Source organism: Patella vulgata, chromosome 4 (genome assembly GCF_932274485.2).
Source record: "Patella vulgata chromosome 4, xgPatVulg1.2, whole genome shotgun sequence".
Lineage (NCBI taxonomy): Eukaryota > Metazoa > Mollusca > Gastropoda > Patellidae > Patella > Patella vulgata.
This window is the reverse complement of record NC_065882.2, coordinates 7,950,047-7,972,554: the sequence shown is the minus strand read 5'-3', so window position 1 is coordinate 7,972,554 and position 22,508 is coordinate 7,950,047. Positions and strand designations below refer to the sequence as shown.

The 22,508-nt window shown below is 36.6% G+C and overlaps 2 protein-coding genes across 3 annotated transcripts; one reads left to right on the top strand and one right to left on the bottom strand.

Moving 5' to 3' along the window:
* Positions 1–1,230: 1,230 nt before the first annotated feature.
* LOC126819129 (alpha-ketoglutarate-dependent dioxygenase alkB homolog 7, mitochondrial) lies at positions 1,231–6,872 on the bottom strand. 2 transcript variants are annotated; one of them, XM_056100458.1, is made up of 5 exons: positions 6,299–6,872; positions 5,379–5,552; positions 4,094–4,218; positions 2,111–2,286; positions 1,231–1,737 (listed from the first exon to the last, which is right to left on the bottom strand). In XM_056100458.1, the coding sequence occupies exons 1-4, from the start codon at positions 6,584–6,586 to the stop codon at positions 2,148–2,150; spliced, it is 726 nt and encodes a 241-aa protein (XP_055956433.1). In that variant the 5' UTR covers positions 6,587–6,872; the 3' UTR covers positions 1,231–1,737; positions 2,111–2,147. The 2 variants fall into 2 exon arrangements, with proteins under 2 accessions (XP_055956433.1, XP_050402968.1); XM_050547011.2 differs by lacking the exon at positions 1,231–1,737 and having other exon boundaries at positions 1,949–2,286; positions 6,299–6,871.
* Positions 6,873–7,132: 260 nt separating this feature from the next.
* Positions 7,133–16,199, top strand: LOC126819076 (cilia- and flagella-associated protein 57). Its single transcript, XM_056100178.1, has 10 exons — positions 7,133–7,245; positions 7,771–8,263; positions 8,686–8,933; positions 10,000–10,159; positions 10,866–11,018; positions 11,872–12,014; positions 13,634–13,799; positions 14,622–14,948; positions 15,205–15,378; positions 16,185–16,199. The coding sequence occupies exons 2-10, from the start codon at positions 7,793–7,795 to the stop codon at positions 16,197–16,199; spliced, it is 1,857 nt and encodes a 618-aa protein (XP_055956153.1). The 5' UTR covers positions 7,133–7,245; positions 7,771–7,792.
* Positions 16,200–22,508: the final 6,309 nt, after the last annotated feature.

Genomic DNA, 22,508 nt, shown 5'->3' with positions numbered 1-22,508 from the left:
AGGGAGGTCTGAGAAGAATTTTTGAAAAAAGATTATTTTTTTTCTAAGTCAAATTTCTTGTGGAAGTTTTGTGGTAAAAAACTCCACAGACCCAAAACACTCTATCAAAATTATTTTAAGTCGAAAATCTTGTGGAATGTGGTAACACACAGGGAGTCCTGAGAAGAATTTTTGAAAAAAATTGATATTTTTTCTATGTCCAATTTCTTGTGGAACTCTTGTGGTTAAAAACACCACATACCCAAAACACTGTATGAGTATTATTTTAAGTCGAAAATCTTGTGGAATGTATTTATTTTCAGAAACCCAATATCTTGTGGAACTCCTGTGGTGAAAAGTTCCACACAAATGCCCCCAAACCTTGCCATAGATGAATATTAATAGGATTCGTCATCTCATTTTACCCTAAGACTTCACAACAGATGTGAAACAAATCAAAGGTTTTCCGAAAGGGGGCGTAACTGTGGGTAGGACGTACAGTTGTGATAAGTGGGACATTGGACCCCATTTGTTTCAGCAGCTATGGTGTTCACAAGATTTTTGACAAAGGTAGAGTCACTCTAAAAGGTAAGGGAATCCAATGCTGATTAGGATATGGTTCATATGGATGGTTAAGCATGGTTTCGATTCTCTGCTTGTACGTGACAAAGAGTAAAGTGACATGTCCAACCTCAAGGGTTTTCTCCAGGTCTTCCGGTTTCCTCCAGGTCTTCCGGTTTCCTCCAGGTCTTCCGGTTTCCTCCCAATGATAAAGATCGTTATGTGCAAACGAATTATTGATATGCAATTGAACCACATGTTAGACCCGAAATAACCTGGTTTGTACCGAGTGGATATTAAACCCCATGACCCTCATGACCCCAATGCTTCACATCAAATTTAATAAAAATCTGTTAAAAACTGTAGCCTCTTTTACCTTCACAAACACTGAGTATCAATAGGGTTCCTCCTCTCATGACCACAATGCTTCACACCATATTAGAAAAATATTCACCAAGAACTGTATCAGTTATTGCGTCTACAAGCCAATTGTTGACGGATGGACATGGTGATGACTATATACGTCCAACTACCGGGCTCAAAACTCCATCTATGTACAAATCCCAGCCAGTCCCTTTTTAACCAGAGGTCAAATTACCCAATGACACCTAACAACGGGTTGGACGATTTACCCAATACCACCTCAATATGACCACATACAACCCAACACTACAACACAATGATGCAAAATAGACATATCATTTGATTTTTTTCAAAAATAGAGAGCTATATCACAGGAAATGTACTTAAAATGCAATACCGATGTCTGGCAAGGAAAGTTTTCCTCCATTGATCATTGAACAGTTAATAGGGTCCTGTTGACGCCATAATATTCATATAAACAGTATAAAGACGGAGTGTTATCGCAAATTTTGGCTAGATTGAAGTACGTTAATTTTAGTTAGCTGTATAATTTTTCCGTGCATACATCACGATCAGATGAAATAGTCTGATTTCTTGATTATATCTCCTATTATGGTATGATTTTTACAGTGTTTGACGTTTGATCGCTTACTATTTCGTAATATTACAGCCTTAACGGATATGACTCTCTGTATCAAGGTTTCCTCATTATTTATCACTGACCAACTTCAAATTAGGTTTAATGTAGTAACATTCATATGTATGGAATAATACTGTCTAAGTTCAGCTCACTTGTCTTACGTTGGGAGCCCCACACCAGATCAATATGAATTTCTGAAAAAAAGAAATAACGCTTTTAATAACTACTTCCCTAGCTAACACAGTAGAATTTTCTGTCTGCCAGTACTTCTGAGTCGTGCCCACATCAAGTGGCGCCCAGTGCATGTACCCTACCTGCGATTATACTGTAGATACACCATTGGTGAATTGATACTAATATGAATATCTGACAAATCTGGTCGTAATTAATTTCAAATTTCTAAGAGACTTTTTAAATTAACATTTTATTGGTATATAATAACTGCTTGATAATGACTAGAGAAGCCTAGTCGTAACGCCGCTCAGTAATAAACAACAAATGCTTGATAATGACTAGAGAAGCCTAGTCAAAACGTCGCACAGTAATTGTATTCCATAGAATTGTGACCTGTATCAATTGATCAACATTCAGCTCTAAAAACTCTTCAAGTCTCCCTATTGTCTTTATCTGGCTCATTTCTACACATAACTGAAATTCTCCGATCTCTTGGCACAACATTTCCTTTAAAAATTGACTTGCTTTCCTCTAAAACTTCATGGCTGAACTCATATCTTGCTCGGTCTCTGAAAACAATTTCAATATGAAATTAAAAAGGAATGGGGGGTTAACGACTTACTTTGCTGCACCATTTAGCCTAATGACAGAGAGAGAGAGAGAGAGAGAGAGTTTAACTCGAACATCCACTCAACATAAACCAGCTCATTTCGGGACTAACACATGGTTCAATTTTATTTCAATAATTCGCTTCCGTGTATGCGTGTAGGGATCTTTAGCAGTGGGAGGAAACCGGAGGACCTGGAGAAAACCCATTAAGGTTGGACAGGCAACCCTACTCCTTGTCACATACAATCGGGAAATTTTGACCGGGACAACAGCTATACAAATTTCAACTATGCACACCAACCTGTACACTGAAACTTTTTGTCCCATCCGAACCAGTTGAAACTTCCTTGTGAGGCCCTATGTCCTGCACCACTGTGTATAACTTAAGAGTCATTTAGCCATATAAATTTCATACAGATTGGATGCTAACTTTTGTCATTCGAACGTTCACAAGGTTCAACAAAGTAAATCAAGGGCCATAACTCTAGAAGTAATTGACGGAAATTGCTGACATTCAATAGGCTTCTTCATTTCACTAGTTTAAATGATGCATATGAATTTCATTCAGATCGGTTCATAACTTTTGTCGTTAAAGCGTTCACAAGGTATAACAAAGTGAAACAAGGGCCTAACTCCAGAAGAAATTAACAGAAGATATTGAAATTAAATAGGCTTCTTCATCTCATCAAACACCAAAAATGACTTCCTCAAAGGTTTGATAAACCTTTCTTCCACGAAAAGTAAAAAATCGCAACTTTATCCGATTTTTAATCTGTAAAAAGTTTTGTGAGAAGAATGATGACATCTACTTGAAAAGCTAATAAAATCAAATGTATCATCATAATCTTTTCCACCTAGTATAAGAGTCATTTAGCCAAGTAGTGATTCTTTGACAAAATAAAAATAAAAACAAATAAAATCCTGTATCAGATCTTTTGGTTACGATTGTCTGAGATCCAGAATATTTTTTTTGTATTGCCTTAAAGCGAGAATTTCATATTTTCTAAGAAAGTCAAAACATCATTATTTATATGTCTTTTGCTCAATAGGTTATAAATTCACTATTATACGACCATGGGCATTATTTCCCACCCGTAAAAATCATTGACACAGGAAATAATAACACAATTACCTCTCTTGTTTTCCCATTGCCTCCATGCATTAGCTACCTTCAAACGTTGGAATTTGAAGTTGAAAAAGATATTTTTGCCAATTTCTCAGCTGGCAATAGTGAATTATAGGATTAATAGGATTATTCTTTAACAAGGTAGGATGGTTTATGGATACCATCTATTTTAAGGCTTTATTTTAATATATTTCAAAAATATAACTTAAAAATATGAAATTGTAGCTTTAATTTTATACTGGCTTGGATTTGATTGTTGCTTTGTACGTGACAAGGAGTAGGGTTGCCTGACAGCCTTGTGGGTTTTCTCCGCGTCCTCCCCTTTCCTCCCACTGCTAAAGATCCCTATGCGCAAGCGAATTATTGAAATAAAATTGAACCATATATTAGTCCAGAAATTACCTAGTTTGTGTCGAGTGGACGTTACCCTCCCCCTCTCTCTCTCTCTCTCTCTCTCTCTCTCTCTCTCTCTCCTTTCTTGTGAGGCCCGCCATCCTGCACCACTGTGTATAGGAGTCATTTAGCCAAGTGTAGCGATTCTTTGACAAAATAAAAACACTAAAATAAACCCTCCCTCCTGCTCCAGGTTTTTGTTCGAGAACCAAAATATTTTTTTTGTATGGCCTTCATATTATACTTACTTCATAACATATAATGCTCGCTGATTAAGTAAAATATCTCCATATCTTGTTTTGTCATCCACCATCACTAATCGCATCACACAAGGTGACAACAGACACAGACCAGCAATAATTCTTCCACAAAACTAAACGTGAAAAATCACAAAAAAAAAATTTGTATTACTATATGTGGTAACAGTCATGCACAGGACAGGGTATGCATATTATTTCTAGAATACCTGATATCACATGTCACAAAGGTTTGTTGAACTTTTGTATTTTGTTTAAAAATCAAAGAGAGAGAGAAATAGGGTTTACGTGAAAATGAAATTAAATGGGGTTTAACGTCCTACTGTTCTGCTCCGAACTGGGCTAATCAAGATGGGCATACGCCATACAGTGTGCTATGAGGGAAATTTTGCCCGGACAGCGGCACTACGACCTACTCTTATATCGAATTCCAACTGTCAAGGGATCTTTTATGTGCACGCCAATGTGTACACGGACCTCGTTTTTTCGTCCCATCCGAACGACTAGACAGCTGTTCTTGTCAGGCCCTCCGTCCTGCATCACTGACAAGGGGGAACAACGCCGGAAAATCTGGATGAACTTGCTCGGCCAATGCAGGGATCGAACACCCGACCTCTAGGCTAGCGAGCCAGCGTCTTACCCACTTAGCCACTGTGATCCCCAGGGTTTAATGTCCACTCGACACAAACTAGGTCATTTCAGGACAAACATATGGTTCAATATTATTTCAATAATTTGCTTGCGCGTAGGGGTCTTTAGCAGTGGGAGGAAACCGGAGGACCCGGAGAAAACCCACGGGGTTGTGACGTACAACCGGGGAATCGAAACCATGCCAGTTGACTTAATGACAGACCTTGTGATACAACACACACACGCTAACCATTCGGCCATCCAATACAATGTAAAATGGAACATGTGATACCACTTCTTATGATTTCCAGTGTATTAGGTTTTTGGATTTTCAAACAAAAAAAACAACCTTTATAGGAGTTAATTGTTCTAAATATTCTATTTTAATGTACTGATATCATGTAGAACAAAACCAATGAAATGGGGTTTAACGTCCTACTGTACTGCTCCGAACTGGGCTAATGAAGACGGGCATACACCATACAGTGTGCTATGGGGGATATTTTGCCCGGACAGAGGAACTATGGCCTATTCTTATACTGAATTCTAACTGCAAAGGGATCTTTTACATGCACGCCAATGTGTACACAAGACCCCTGTTTTTTTGTCCCATCCGAAAGACTATACATTGAGAGAATAGACTTACCCTAACAGCATCAACATGTGGCTTAATATAACCATCTTTCTTTAAATCTAATATATGTGTAAAATCAATCTGGGGAGTACCAACTGGAAACGAACATTCTCGAACTCTTTTTAAAATTAACTGATTCTCATTGTTCCATTTTTTCCGCTCCGTTTCCCTATAACCATGTATCGCCTGAAAAATGACGTAAACGAAATGAAATGAAATGGGGTTAAGCATCCTAATGTTCCACTCCGACTTGGCTAAAGAAGACATGGTCATATACCATAAAGCGTGCTATGAGGGGAATTTTACCCAGACAGTGGCACTACGGCCTACTCTTTTACAAGCATGTCAATGTGTACACAGGATCTCGGTTTTTCATCCCATCCAAAGGACTATACACTATTTCTTGTCAGGTCCTCCTTCCCTCCACGCTGGAAAATCCTGAGGAACTGTCTCGGCCAACACAGGGATAGAACCAAGGACTTCCAGGTTAGTGAGCCAGCGCCTTACCAACTGAGCCTCGCGAATCCCTTAAACTCGGTACACACTGCCAACATTTTCGGTAAGATTTTCGGTAACATCTCGGCAACAAAAATTTGGCCCTGTATACACACAGCAACAGTCCGACAACATGTTAGGCAACTTATATAACAGCCATTCCTTGCTGGTTTCAGCCATTTTGTCTACATCACTTTACTCCAGGTAGATCATGTGATTTATGGACCATTTCTGATTTGATAAAACTCAACAACATCATTAGCATCTCGGCAACTAAATTGATCTTGTATTTATTTCGGCAACATTTGGACAACATGTTGCCGAATGTTACTGAATGACACACTACCAACTTTTTCACCAACATCGCACCAGGTCAACATGTTACTGAAAATGTTAGCAGTGTTTACAGAGCTCTAAGCTTTTTTAATATAACATACATCGTCCCAGTGTTCGTATTCATATCGCATTCTTTTCACGACTGGTTCAATTTCTGTTATCAAACTTTTCTCTTCTTCTTTCGTTAGAAAATTGTCATACACCAGCATATCATTAGCTAATATTTTAAAGGTTTCATCGTCACTTGCTTCAATATAAGATTGGGGGTCCTGTGTCTGGATTTGAATAATGGCTGCTGTTTTAGAATAACCACAAGATCGAAGCCAGCACTTTCTTGAGAAATTTTGGGTTAATGCACATGATACAGATCTAATCATTAGCAATGCCATGTTTATGTGGTTTAATAAAATGTCATTCAGTTAACAATGATTGAATTAGGCCTTCTCCGTTACTATAATTTGGGTAGGCCTACTGGTTTTCTTGTACAGTACGTGTATATTTTTAGTATGTCATGCTTTGTGTCAACGCATAAAAAATACGTGGTATATTAATATCGAAGTGAGTTCCATAAAATTTATCAAATATTTAGTGTCAATCAAAAACTCTTTAAACACTAAATGTTAGCAGTCGTGTATTTGTCCTTCCTCTAGTTTTACTTTTACTCAAGTCTCTATTAACCAACACGAATAATTCACAATTGAAGGAAATATTTGTTTGATTTGCGTTTAGCTACTTCACAGTGTAGATTCATCCCAAGAACATATCAGAATCAAAGAATCGATTGAAATTGTGATAAATATATTCACTGTGAATTATGAGATACGAAATGCGTTACTGTAAATGGGATTTGTAGACCTAACTCACCCCTTTTTGTCAAATATGTGAGATACTCGGGTTTTAACGGAAGCGGATATTTTGCCTTTAATATCCGCTGACGCAATGAACAACTGCGCATTGTTGCCATTGGAAACAAACATCAACTGTGGCTGAACTTTATTTTTTAATGTGAAGCCTCTCCAAACTTGGTTTCTGAAACAAGAATTTAGTGGTAAGATCTTACACGTATGAGACATGTTTGCGCAATAACAGGATTCACTAGATCTGACTATAGAGATAATTAGACATTAACATTGTTGGAGGTAAAAAAACAAAACCCAACACAAATCAATCACTCATTTCACTGCTTGCACGAATCAGTGTTTATTTATGAATATGATTGATCTTAAGCCAGTAGGCATATATTAATCAATTACTATCTAGCCTAGCTGAAACTGAAAGCTAGTAGGTAAAGCCTTGGTTGCTTTTTAAAATTGATCCCTGTTTGTCCAAACAAGCAAAACGGTAAGATTAGCCTACAGAAGGAGTAGGAATACCAGAATAACAGTGAATAGGATTTTAAAAAAAACCCGTAAATTTCAGTCAGCAAATTGGAAAAAAGCAAAGAAGGTACTGTCGTAAGTTTAACAATAATTTTGTGGTTATTCATCTTAACTTCATCGGTAACCTCAAATATGAAATTTATGAATACAGTTTTACTAATCATGGTTTAACCGATATTAAAATTATATTTCAGGATTGGATTTTAAACAGCCACTATGTCAATAGCAATTGCCCAACCCCGGCACATATTTGGCGTGAAGCCTGGGGTGAATGGAACTATATGCTACCATGATGAACAGACTATCGTCTATCCTGCTGGGTCAAATTGTATTTTATACAATATTGATCAGAAGACCCAGAGATTTATACCAGGGACTGATAAGAGTGATGGCATGACATGTCTTGCCGTCAGTCCAAACAGAAGATATGTCGCCATTGCAGAAAAGGGTGAAAAGCCAACAATCACTGTGTATGATCTGCACTCCTTAAGGAAGAAAAAAGTTCTAAGTTGTCCTGATATTGTCTCGGCCGAATATGTCAGTCTCGCTTTCTCACCAGATTCTAAATACCTGGTGGCACAGGGTGGTAAACCAGACTGGACTTTATTATACTGGACCTGGGAAAAATCAAAAGTCATGGCAACGGCCAAAACATCAAATCCACAAAATACAGCAGATATTTATCAGGTAGGCACCGTAGGCTAAGTCATAACTGGATATTATTTAAATTGTAAGTTTTTTAACCCAATATCATCCACAGTCATCGACATCGAAAACACAAATTATTTGTCAATTTGAATCAACATTGATGTTGTGATCTCACCGGGAAAAGATGGGCTTCTGAAATCCAATATTTAAGACAAAATAAACATTTTACCATTGGTACACAAATCGTTTCACCCATTTGTGTCAATTTCTAGGACCCAAATATTAGCGATTCAGCTCCTTTGATGTATTGCGGTTGTGAACATGACTTTATTTGAACCTAGCAAAATGACCGGCACTAGTGGAATTGTACCTGACAAAACCTGAATTTGTACCTGTCTAAGACAGGTGCCCTTATATTCCCAGACATGTATATATCATGCAATTAATTTTAATAATTTCAGGTGAGTTTTAATCCCCAAGATAATACCCAGCTATGCGTTGTTGGAAATGGAATCTTTAAACATTTTCGCTACAGTGAGGGTAATCTGAAGCCGTTCAATTTTCAAAAAGTTGAACCACAGAACTATCTGTGTCATGCCTGGGTATCAGAAGAACGTGTTGTGGTTGGAACTGATAGTGGTAAATTGATGCTGTTTGAAGCTGGGGAACTGAAGACTGAAATATCCAGTGGTTCACATAAGGATGATAGGTAAATTTGAATATCTTTGTAATCTTTAATAGAAAGTTGTTTGTTGTCATTTGTATTTTGGTTTTTTTTAACAATAGCTAATTTAATCCTTGCCAAAATGTAAGGAAGACGGGGGCACAGTGGGACATTGGGCACAGCCTGGGTTCACGGTAACAAATATCTTAAACTCTTTTTTTACATTTCTTGAAATGTATTTCAACTGAAATTTTGAAACTTAGTATGACATTATCAAACCTCGATTTGTCTCATCAGTTTGAGTAGAAAATCTTAATGTGTCAAAAATGTCCCATCGTGCCCCACTTTCCCCATCTCAGTCAAACTGGTTATTTATCATAAAATTAAGGAAAAAAATCAGAATATCAACAGTATGATGATCTACCTTGGATTCCATCAAAAGATTTCATCCAAAATCATTGATACTCTTGCTTGTGTTGCATCCTATACATCATCTGTCCCAAGAGATTCCAAATGTCCGTGAATTTTCAATTCATGTGGAAATACTATACATAATTCATGTGCAAATACTAGACATAATTCATGTGCAAATACTAAACATAATACATGTGTGAAGTGTAAATAACAACATAATTCATGTTTAATGACTAAACATATTTCATGTGTAAGTACTAAACATAATTCATGGTTAAATACTAAATATAATTCATGTGTAAATAATAATCATAATTCATGTTTAAATACTAAACATAATCCATGTGTAAGTACTAAACATAATTCATGTTTAAATACTAAATATAATTCATGTGTAAATAATAATCATAATTCATGTTTAAATACTAAACATAATTCATGTGTAAGTACTAAACATAATTCAAGTGTAAATACTAAACATAATTCAAGTGTAAATACTAAACATAATTCGTGTGTAAACTAAATATAATTCATGTGTAAAGCTAAACATAATTCATGTGTAAATACTAGACATAATTCAACCTTTTACTTTAGAGAGTCATCTTTAGAGATTCACATTATCTTAGTTTGTACAGGATTAACAATCCTTCATATGGCAATCAGAAACAGTAATTGACAAAATGTTTATGTTTTTCAGTAAAGATGGTGATGCTTCTGCTGCTCAAGTTGGACCTCCTCAAATAACAGCTATTGTAGCTTATTCTAAAGGTTTCGCCAGCGCTTATGGACAAGGAACCGTTCATTTATTTGAGAAAACAGACGATAAAGATTTTTATAAAAAGACAAGAGAAATAAAGGTAAGAATTGCGTCATGTTACAATAAGAGTTGTTTTATACAGGTCAGAATTCTATGGAATACAATTAATTACAGCTTATTACTGAGCGACGTTTCGACAAGGCTTCTCTAGTTATTTTGTGGGAGTTGTGTGGCTGAATGGTTAGTGCTTGCACATTGTATCATAAGGTTTGTCATTGAGTCAACTGGCATGGTTTCGAATCCCTGGTTGTCTGTGACAAGGAGTAGGGTCACCTGTCCAACCTTGTGGGTTTTCTCCGGATCCTTCGGTTTCCTCCCACTGCTAAAGACCCCTACGTGCAAGCGAATGATTGAAATAAAATTGAACTACAGGTATGTTAATCCCGAAATGACCTAGTTTGTGTTGAGTGGACGTTAAACCCCATTTCTTTCTCTTATGTTGTAACTGTTCTCCATGAATACTTGAATTCAAAGGGGTTTTCAAGGTTATTTGAACGGAAGAGGGGTTGGGGGATCCGAATGGTTTAATGCATGCAGGTTAAATCAAGGTGGTCTGTTATTGCTTTCGATTCCCCACTTTTATATGACAAGTAGTGTCACCTGTCCAACCTTGTAGGCTTTCTTTGTGTCCTCCGGTTTCCTCCCACACATTAAGACCCCTACACACAAGTGAATTATCTAAATAAAATTGAACCATGTGTTAGTCCCGTAATGACCTAGTTTGTAGTAAACCTTGTGTATTATAGGTACCAGCAGATAGCAACACAACAGACCCCAGTAAATCACAACAACAGATTATAAAATGTCTGACAGTCAGTCCATCCGAAGAAACATTGGTAGCCTCAACAGATTTTAGTCAATTGTATTATCTGACATTATCCAGCGCTGATCTTGGCAAGGTATGTAACATTAAAGATACTTTATGGGAGATTAGATAAAGGTCTGGTAGTTCTTACTATAATAGTTAAAAACTAGATAATGTAAAGGAAATTTGATGGAAATTTCAGTCAAATTGATCCAATCTGAGCCAAGGTTTTAGAGATTGAATTTTTGACCTAGCCTCGATCATCATTACTGAAGTCTGTAGGATAAAAAACATAGTCTCAATTATCCATTTCATGATTAAATTATGAATGGAAGTCGAACAGAAAATCGGAACCTAATCCAATAAACATCGCAGGTTAGCGATGACATCGAGAGTTGATTATGGCCTGGATAAGTTAATTAATGTCTAATTAATAATTTATATAACATTTCAAGCCAACTGCAATAGACAGATTTAGCTCTTGCATAATGTATGTTTAAACAAATTGACTTTCATCGTGACACCATACTGCAGCTGATCATCTATCCTCCTCAGAGTGGTTTTGGATGGCTGAATGGTCAGCGCATACGCGCTGTATCAGAAAGTATGTCATTGAGTCAACTGGTGTGGTTTCGATTCCCAGATTGTACATGACAAGGAGTAGGGTCGTCTGTCCAATTAAGGGATCTTTTCCGTGCACACCAATGCATAGACAGGTACTCAGTTTATCGTCTCATCCGATCGAGTACACAGCTGTCCTTATCGGGATCTCTGTCCTCCACTGACAATGGAAAACCACGGTGAAAAATCCCAATGAACTATTAAGAATCGTACACAAGAAAACTTAGTATTGGTCAACTTAATATTGTTAAAATAAACAGGTTACAAAGTGATATTTATTCCAGATTAGCGTTTTGTAATGTCAAAATTCATGACTTTTCTTACAGCATGGAGACCAGGCAACGTTTGAAGTTCTCGCCCAGGCGTTTCATTATGGTCAAATTATGGGTTTAGATGTTTGTATTAGAAAACCATTGATGGCTACAGCATCTTTAGATAGATCAGTTAGAATCTGGAACTATGAAACATGGTAAGTAATAGACTTGATTATTTGTCAGATTCAACGAGACAGAGAGAGAGAGAGAGAGAAATGGGGTTTAACGCCCACTCGACACAAACTATGTCATTTCTGGACTAACACATGGTTTAATTTTAATTCATAATTCGCTTGTGCGTAGGGGTCTTTAGCAGTGGGAGGAAACCGGAGGACCGGGAGAAAACCCACGAGGTTAGACAGGCGACCCTACTCCTTGTCACGTACAACCAGGGAATCAAAACCCTGCTAGTTGACTCAATGACAGACCGTATGATACAGTGCAGCGCGCACGTGCTAACCATTCGGCCATCCAACCCCCCTTCAACGAGACAAGATCAAATTAGAATCCTAGACACTGTTCATTATGACTTAGTGCTGGGTATTGCCACTGTAGTCATGATACAGTACGTATTGTGATTCAGGTGCTATGATACAATTCGTATCACGAGTCATAACCAGGTCAATATTCACCAATAAAACAACAGGATAAATAATTGTTTTGTTTTTTTATTCCTGCTGATGTCGTAGAAATAATGTTTTATATCACGATATTGATGTGGATCAAAATAAGGACCTAAACAATTTTGAGTGTTTGTGTGACGTGGATAATTAAGAGTGACAGGTTACTTACTGAGTTGAATTTCGATACATGGAATGAACGATATATTGTGCCAGCAATAACGAATCTCCCCCTGGCAATCTGGCTGGACTACTGTAAACAATAAAACAATAGCAGTCGGCGACTGACCACAATAAAAAAACACAACACAGTATATCTAGATAACAATCACTGGTTTATACACATATGGCACAACGTTTCTATAAGTGTTTTTCTTATCATTTGTGCTTGTGTCTAAAACAGTTTACATTAGACTTTTATGTTTCTAGAAATTCTAAAATTCAGATTTCAAGAATTGATCATAAAAACTATGATTCAAGAATTATGACAAAAGTCCATGTCGCCAATATTGGAACCCTTATTCCTGCTTTTATTTCCAGTAGTGGGGGGTGATTGGGTGTCTTTGAGTCAAGTGGCGTTTCTATTCCCTGCTTGTACTTGACAAGGAGTAGTCGTCTGTCCAATCTCCTGCTTTTTCTCTGGGTCCTCCATTTTCCTCCTACAGCTGAAGAACCTTCAATCAAGTGAACTATTGAAATGAAATTGTCCCATGTTAGTCCCAAAATGACCTAGTAAAATGAAATTGGAGCTTCCGAAGAAAACCCACGAGATTAGCCAGGCGATCCTACTCCTTTTAACATGCAATCTTGGTTTCCGCGCCAGATGACTCAAAGATAAACTTTATAATCTAAATCGTAAGGGTTAAATCATTCGACCACCCAAACCCACAGGATATATAATTGTATATATTAGATCAAAGTATATTTATAGGAAGGAGTTCAACCATGCACATCAATATTATATAGCCCCGGTGGGTGTTATTCATTAGATCAAAATATATTTTTAGTAATTTGCAAAGGAAATGATTATGTCCGGTCAAAATCATCCTAGAGAAATAAAATTGAACCATATGTTAGTCCCAAAATGACCTAGTTTAAGTCAAGTGGACTTTAAACCCCATCTCTCATTTTTCCCTTCTCTTTTTTATTTCCAGTAATTTAGAGTTGTATAAAGAATTTGCTGAAGAAGCGTACAGTATAGCTCTTCATCCATCTGGTCTGTATATACTCGTCGGTTTCTCCGATAAACTACGACTCATGAACGTTCTAATTGATGACATCAGAACATTCAAGGAGTTTACAGTTCGAGGATGTCGAGAGGTAAGAAACTGAAATGAAATAAAAATGGGGTTTAATGTCCTACTGTTCTGCTCCGACTAGGCTAATAAAGACGTGCATACGCCATACAGTGTGCTATGAGGGAACTTTTGCCTAGGCCTACTCTTATATCGAATTCCAACTGCCAAGGGATCTTTTACGTGCACGCCAATGTGTACATGGGAACACGGTTTTTCATCCCATCCAAACGACTTTGACACGTTGAACTATTCATTTATATCGCTGGCAAAGGATGTTGAATGTTGGCATATCTTTATCAATGCTAAATGGAATAGAACCATTTTAGAGATTCGACTTAAAAAATATTGTAGTTCGCAAGGGATTAAATATCTCCGAAATAATGGTCAAAGTTATATGAACGGATATAGCTATGTCAAACTGTCGCTAAATCATATTCTAATCCACAGCATAATTAGATAATAAGCAAGAATTTCTACATCTAAATTCTGACCCTGAACCCTGAAGAAGCTAGAATGTGATTTAATGATAGCTATAATATTGGAAACCCTTATATCTGAACGTTAAAAGTTTCAATCAATGCAATGTTCGTTATTTGAGATAAGGGGAGGTGGGTGGCCGAATGGTTAGTGTGTGGATGTTGTATCATAAGGTCTATCATTGAGTCAACTGGCGTGGTTTCTATTCCCCAGTTGAACATGACACGGAGTAGGGTCGTCTGCTAAAGATCCAACACGAATTATTGAAATAAAATAGAACCATATGTTAGTCCCGAAATGCGGTTAAACTCCTCTCTGAGAAAACTCGAGATTAAACGCTTCAATTTTTTTTTTTTTTCTTTCACAGTGTGCTTTTAGTAATGGAGGACATTATTTCGCTGCCGTTCATGGAAACGTCATTCAGATTTATTCAACCACAACTTTTGAAAACATCGCAAATTTGAAAGGTCATAACGGTAAAGTTCGTTCCATGGTGTGGAGTTCCGATGATAGTAGAATTATATCATGTGGAATGGACGGAGCCGTTTATGAATGGGAAATCAGCACTGGTAAAAGACAGTCAGAAATCGTGCTCAAGTCTTGTAGCTACACTGGAGTAGCCGTAGCACCAGACGGCAAAACAACTTTCGCTGTTGGCTCCGATAAAACTCTGAAAGAAATTGCTGATTCTGCTGTAAGTATATTTTTATCAATCTTTGAAATTGAATCTCTTTATTTAACCTTTAGCACTTGACCTCCAGAAATTTCTCGTAATGAAGGCTTCTTATAGAGTGTTCCAAATCACCAGAGTCACATGATTAGCTTTGTCCCCATAGTACAATAGTTATACTTTTTAAACAGCATTTGATTCACAATATTGTAGTTTCTCCCAAATGACAACCAGTGGTTTTAAATTTTATTAAAATTTGAGTTATTTTTTGTATTTACAGATCACCCGTGCGGTGCCAACTGGTGAGATGACGTTAAGTAATGTTGCTCTGTCTCATTCTGGTCGAATGTTGTTCGCTGGCACAGTTAGAGGTACCCTCTGGTCTATGAAGTTTCCACTAACGATTCCTGGAGAATGGCAGGAACATCAAGGACACAGTTCCATGATTATAAAGGTAAAGAATTCAGAAGAAAAGCTTAAAGGGGTGAAACTACCTGAAAAAAAATGTTTTTTAATTTTAAAGCTATTGAATTGAGAATGGTACAACTAGTAACTAGTAGTAGCAGACATGATTTTTTCCCGCTTTAAAGCAGATTTCCGCTTTTTGCTTTTTGTCCCGTCCGGTTCTTCTTACGATATTGTTTAGCTTTAATTCAAGCACCTTGTTTGAAAATCGTTATATAAAAAAAATCATTATTTTTTCCTGACGAATTTCTAACTCAATAACTCCAAAATGTCTATCCATAACTTTAAAATCTGCTAACCGGATGTCAGCGATGTAAACATTAACAGTACGGTATCTTAGACTCACGAAAGATTGAACGAGATCGCCTGTCAAGTAACATAGAGTTTCTCTATCATACCATATCTATGGTGGTACATAATCGTCGTCAGTTCATAAAATCAATGTCCAAAGAGTCGTGAATTATTAATATTAATCACGGAGGGAGGGGGATGGAGAAGTTTAGAGCAACACATCTCTAAATACAGAGACAATCAAACGATCGGATCCGTAGTTCAAACATTATTTTTTTTTGTTAGTAAGTTTTCTGTAAATGGTAGAGATATAAATTAAATAAAAGTTAAGCCAAAATTTGAATAGTAAATAATTCATTTTCAGCCCCCCCCTCTCCTCCTTACTTTGGCCCCCGTAACGCACTGATTAAAATAACATAAAATGATCAGTAGTTTATAAAACTTGAAGCGTAAATTGTTTCTTTTGTATTTAAAATTTTTAATACTGAACACTTTTTTATCTAGATGAAAATAACATAAAATGACACGATTTGCGTTAAATTAACATTGGATAATCCGGCCTTAATTAGCAATCACCAATCAATTATCTCTGAGCATAAAACATGTGTCGGTCTTTGTTGATTACCTTGATAATTTTATAATCTCTTGTAATAGAGCGCTTGATATTTGGTTTGAGTTTCTCACGTCATCAGATTTTAAGTTCTGGGTATTCGAGGGTGCATTATAATAATACTTCTGGTATTCAATAGTACAATAATAGTTCTGGTGTAATACTTCCTCTTCCAGTATTGAGGCAATTGAGTATTCCGACATGCTGTGTAATCCGGCATATTGTATCGAACCCGTACGATATCAGAATTGACAGAGTCCACTGTATTCAAAATTTTTTATACTAAACATTTTTTTATGTAGGTAAAAATGATAAGTATTTCATAAATGTAGTATTGTTTTCATACTAAACATTTGAATTGCACAATTATTTTTTTATGTAGATGAAAATAACGTACGATGATCAGTATTTGATAACGGTAGCAGAAGATGCGACCATCATGTTATGGAAGATCCAGGATAAAGAAGGACGAGGGTTAAAGAGAGACAAAGAAGTCGGATGGGCCGAAGAAATTTTAATCACAAAAAGTGATTTAGAGGAGAAGGTAAGTGAGCCTTAAAATTAATGAAATATTTTAACAAAAATAAAAGTTGGAACATGGGACAACAATTACTGGTTTAGTGATAGGCTACACGGGCGTTATGTTTCGGTTTCACACCAGTGGATGTACCCTGAGGTTTTATATCCATAAGTTAAATCCTTTCATGTGAACGGGAAAATTTGTCCTATAGGGTGTGGCACCAGGCAGGGTAAGCTTACTCTTCCGGACACCTGTTACCACTGTTTGTCGTGTATTTTGTACACGGTGAACAGTCCATATGCTGATTACACTATTATGCCTTATTACACTATTTTGCCTATACCGTTTTTTTAGGACTTCGAATTTCGTCTAATGGTTTGGATTGTTCGTACTTGGTTTTATTCACGTAGGAGCTGTCCTATGAATTATGTTATCATTTGCTTGATAAAGACGAGAGTATGATCGTCGAAACGTTGCATGTTAATAAACCAGTAATTGTTATTCCATAAATAGTGTTAGTGTGTTACTGTTCAATTAATAAATGACACTTATAGAAGTCCTATGAATTGACCAATCAAATGCAAGCAGTTGCAATTTGATTAAAAGTAGTCGGAAATACTGCAGTTCAGGCTAAATTTTCTTATAGAACACTGCTTGGCGTATGTCAGTCTTGATTAGCCCAGTCTGTGTAGAAAAGTATGACATTGAACCCCGTTTCATATCCATTTTATATTCCACTTCATTTCTACATGGAATTGAACAATTACAAATGAAACGGTAACTTCTATATTAAAATTATGACCTGTAGAACTTGTCTATAATAATGACTATATTTTTATGACCTGTAGAACTCGTCTATGGCCGAGTTAAAAACCCGGGTAGAAGAATTAAAGATGGAGAATGAATATCAACTAAGATTGAAAGACATGAATTACAACGAGAAGATGAAAGAATTGACGGAGAAATTTATACAGGAGATGGAATCATTGAAAACTAAAAACCAGGTTAGTAGATGGGGCATAAAAGATCCCTTGGCACTTGGAATTTGATTTGCCATAGCGCTGCTGTCCAGAAAAAATTTCCCTCAAAGAACACTTGAACATTGGTATACAAGTAGTTTTTGATGTTTTCTTTCGTAATAGAGTGGGACACATGTTATATTTATCTGACCGGAACTTATGCCATATGGGATTTTGGCTATTTCGGTTTCACGATATAGAAGATCTATGTTTTCGCACCCACTGAATTTATCAGAAGTACTTTAATTTCCATCTTTCCAAGATTAGTTACTGAAAACACACAATAAAGTTTTTGGGCGACTTCGATAAAATTTTGTTCTAATTGGCTGTTTGTCAACTTGAACTATGCATTCTTACTTGTAAAGCTCTTATATATTAGTATTACTCTATACCATTTGGATGATTATTATCAAAAGTGAAACTTTATTGGATTGGTTGCCAATCTCTCAACAGGTGTTTTAACGTACGTTTTATTCCACAGGTGTTTTAACGTGTGTTTTATTTTCCACAGGTGTTAAAAACAGAGAAAGATAAAGAAGAGGCGAAACATGAGGAAGAAGTGGGAGATTTGATGGAGAAATACGCCAAAGAACAACAAGATTTAGGTGAGAAAAAACAAAATATTTTCATAAGTTTGAAATCTTTTAACATCACTCGGTCATGTTGGTTTTGTGTAGAGCTGTGTAAGGATCCTTGACAAACTAAATCACATTTTGCCAGACACAAGAAGAACAGACGGACCAGGAACCAAGCTTGATCTCATCGCCCAGATTTTCCAACGTGATTTCCCATTGTCAGTAGGGGGTTGGATGGCCGAATGGTAGCATGTGCGCGCTGTATCATAAGGCCTGTCATTGAGTCAACTGGCCTGGTTTTGAATCCCCGGTTGTATGTGACAAGGAGTTGGGTTGCATGTCCAACCTCGTGGGTTTTCTCCGGGTCCTCCTGTTTCCTCCCACTGCTAAAGACCCCTATTGAAATAAAATTAAACCATATGTTAGTCCTGAAATGACCTAGTTTGTGTTGAGTGGAGGTTAAACCCCATTTCTCTCTCTCTCCCATTGTCAGTGTTGCAGGTCAGAGTGTCTGGCAAAAACAGGAACTATTCATTTGAATGGGACGAGAAACCAAGGTGCTATGTACATTAGTGTGAACGTAAAATTTGGACGACGTGGTTTCCCCTTGTCAGTGGTGCAGGACAGCTGTCAGTCGTTCGGATGGGTTGAAAAACCTGAGGCCCTGTGTATACATTGGTGTGAACGTAAAAGATCCCTTGGCAGTTGGAATTCGATATAAGAGCAGGCCCGGGCAAAATTTTCCTCATAGCACACTTTATGGCGTACGCCCGTCTTCGTTAGCCCAGTTCGGAGCAGAACACCATTTCATTTCTAAAATTTGGAATACGAAATAAGAGTGGAACGTAGAACTGCTGTCCAGGCAAAATTTCCCTCATAGAACACTGTATGACGGATTTCATTTTGTTGATTTGTGTTTTATAGAATCGGCCAATAATCAGAAGTTGATGTTAGAATATGAAAAGTTTCAAGAACAACAAGCGAAGATGATGAAGATGCAGGAAGATTATGAACGTCAGCTACAGGAGATGGAAGAAAGCAAAGAAAGAGCTTTAGAAGAATTAACAGAGTTTTACGAAACTAAAATACAAGAGATGTCATCGAAATTAGAACAGGTACGTTTATATAACTAGCAGGTGTTGGGAGGGTGGGTTGTCTCAATTAGAACAATTGCTAATTATCTAATTAGAACAGGTTTTGGGAGGGTGAGTTGTCTCAACTAAAACAGGTACGTGTTTATAGTTAGCAGGTGTTGGGAGGTTGGGTTGTCTTAACTAGAACAATTGCTGGGAGGGTGAGTTGTCTCAAGTAGACAGGTATGTTTATATAATTATAACTGGTGTAGGGAGGGTCGGTTGTCTCGACTAAAACAGGTACGTGTTTAGAACAAGCAGGTGTTGTTGAAAGGGTCAGTTGTCTCAAAAATTGATTCATAAATTTTCTAAGTATTTTTTAGTTTTTGCGTCATCATATGAACTCTAGCTCAAAAAAAATTAGAAAATAATTATTAATTGAATTTCAGATTTGTATCAGTGGTTAGAATTAGGGGTTGATTTTTCAAGCCAACACATTATGAATTTGTGGTGGAATTATAAACATTGTATTATATATTTGTTCAGGCCAATGACGAATCTCGACAACAGAATCGTGAATATGAAGAAACCAAACGTCAGATAGAAGAGGATGCCGATCGCGAGATTCTAGATATTAAAAATAAATACGAGAGACGTTTGAGAGATGAAAAAGAGGCCAACATGAGATTGAAGGGAGAGACTGGTATCATGAAGAAAAAGGTGAGTTGAATGTAGATGGATATTTCGGACTCGGATAATTCAGACAGAATATTCAAAAGTACCTTATAATTTTATATAATTTAAGTATCGCATATTAAAACGTAATATTAATTTAAAGATGATATTATTTTTTTAAAATGACCAGTACTGAGGACCTGGCAAGGAATAGCATCTTTTTAGGATGGTACAAAAATCAAGTAATGCAGGACAGGGAGGGCCTGACAAGGACAGCTGTCTAGTTGTTCGGATGGAATGAAAAACCGAGGTTCCGTGTATACATTGGAATGCACGTAAAAGATCCCTTGGCAGTTGGAATTCGATATAAGAGTAGGCCGTAGTGTTGCTGTCCGGGAAAAATTTCCCTCATAGCACACTGTATGGTGTATGCTCGTCTTCGTTAGCCCAGTTCGGACCAGGACAGTAGGACGTTAAACTCTTTTCATTTCACAAAAATCAAGGTCCCCTTGTACACCTTGGCATGCACATAAAAGAAGCCTTGACAGTTGGAAATTCAATTGCTGTCCGGGCAAAATGTCCCTCATAGCACACTGTGTGGTGTAATCCCCATCTTCCTTAGCCCAGTGCCAGTAGGAAGTTATTCATTTCAAGTTATTTTTATCTTAAAGATACATTATGTAAGATTTAGATAAGAGCTGATCGTTCTCGCTATAGAAGTTTAATATAGATAATGGAAAATGAAAATATTGAAAATTTCATTCAGATTACTTTATTTTGAGCGAAGATATTAACCTTTGAAAGTTTGACAAGACATGTGCAATAATTTCAACCACTGTACTGGTTGTTCGAAGCTTAGCCTTGCTTCTCCATTTTTAGATTAAATCATTAAATGGTTGAACCATTCTAATCCTCTAAAATCAGATCTATTAAATGGCATTGAGTTTTGATTATAGTCGTTTTTGTCATGTTAATAAATATGTCTTATTGATAGTTTATATAACATTAAGGCCTAAAGAAAAACCAGCAATAGGCAGATTTAATTCTTGTATAATGTATGTTTAAAGATATTTGGATTTATTAAATGTTTAAATGTTTTATTCAGTTTACGAGTCTACAGAGAGAAATAGACGATCATAAAGAAGACATTAAGAAATATCAGGCAGAAACAACCAAATTAAACATTATTATTAATAACTTAGAGAAAGATATAACTGGCTTGAAGAAAGAAATCGCAGAAAGAGATGATACCATTCAAGATAAGGTAAAACTCAACTTTCTTTTTTTATTGTCTTCTCTGTTCTTCATATTGAATTAAGACAGTCAGAGATTGACCAGACCTTATGGAAAAACACCATGGAAATCCCACATGTACCCATGGCAGTTTTCCCCTGGTATGCTCTTGGGAAATAAACACCATGGAATGACTGTGGGAAAAATCCATGAGTCAATTTCCCATGGGTTTTTCAAGAAGATTTTTTCGTAAGGGAATGGCAACATTATCTTAAAGGGGCATTATGGAAGAATAGTTCACACTATAATAGTTAAAAACTAGATAATGTAAAGGGAATATGCTGAAAATTTCAGTCAAATTGCTCCACTCTGAACGGTGATATTAGCGATTGAATTTTATGCTTAGCCCAGGTCATCATTACTAAAGTCGGTACGATAAAAAACAGTCTCGATTATCCATTTTTGGATTTAATCATCAATGAGCGTTGAGCAGCAGATCGGATTCAAATCCAGTAAATATCGCAGACTAGCGATGCCATTTAGAGTTGATTATGGTCTGGATAAGTTAATTAATGTCTAATTAATAATTTAGATAACATTTCAGGCCTAAAGAAAGACCTGCAATAGACAGATTTAGCTCTTGCATAATATATGTTTAAGGGAGCTAGATGATTATCCTTTAAATAATCATAACACTCTTGATATAAAGTGGATTATATTTACATGTAAATCAATGAACTAACAAAAGGATTTAATTGGGGTTTTTTTTGTATTTAGGAAAAGAGAATTTATGATTTGAAGAAAAAGAATCAGGAATTAGAGAAGTTTAAGTTTGTGTTAGATTATAAGATCAAGGAATTAAAGAAACAGATTGAACCGAGAGAGAACGACATAAAAACAATGAAAGAACAGATCCAGGAGGTAAGATAACATTTAACACAAGGGGAGCTGCTGTGACTCATTGAGTAAGGTCCTGGTTTGCTAATCTGGTAGTATTGGTTGAGAAAGATCCTCAGTATCACCTGTCATTGTTTCCCCCTTGTCAGTGGTGCAGGACAGAGGATATCGTTTGTAAATGTTGGCGTGCACGTAAAAGAACCCTTGATACCGTAGTTGGAATTCA

Excerpts from the sequence above, each read along its gene's own strand:
- LOC126819129 (XM_056100458.1), bottom strand. The coding sequence starts at position 6,586 with ATGGCATTGCTAATGATTAGATCTGTATCATGTGCATTAACCCAAAAT. Across the intron at positions 5,553-6,298 it reads AATACGAACACTGGGACGAT|GCGATACATGGTTATAGGGA; the intron begins GTATGTTATATT and ends GTCATTTTTCAG. Across the intron at positions 2,287-4,093 it reads CGAGCATTATATGTTATGAA|AGACCGAGCAAGATATGAGT; the intron begins GTAAGTATAATA and ends AATTGTTTTCAG.
- LOC126819076 (XM_056100178.1), top strand. The coding sequence starts at position 7,793 with ATGTCAATAGCAATTGCCCAACCCCGGCACATATTTGGCGTGAAGCCT. Across the intron at positions 8,264-8,685 it reads ATACAGCAGATATTTATCAG|GTGAGTTTTAATCCCCAAGA; the intron begins GTAGGCACCGTA and ends TAATAATTTCAG. Across the intron at positions 14,949-15,204 it reads AAGAAATTGCTGATTCTGCT|ATCACCCGTGCGGTGCCAAC; the intron begins GTAAGTATATTT and ends TTGTATTTACAG.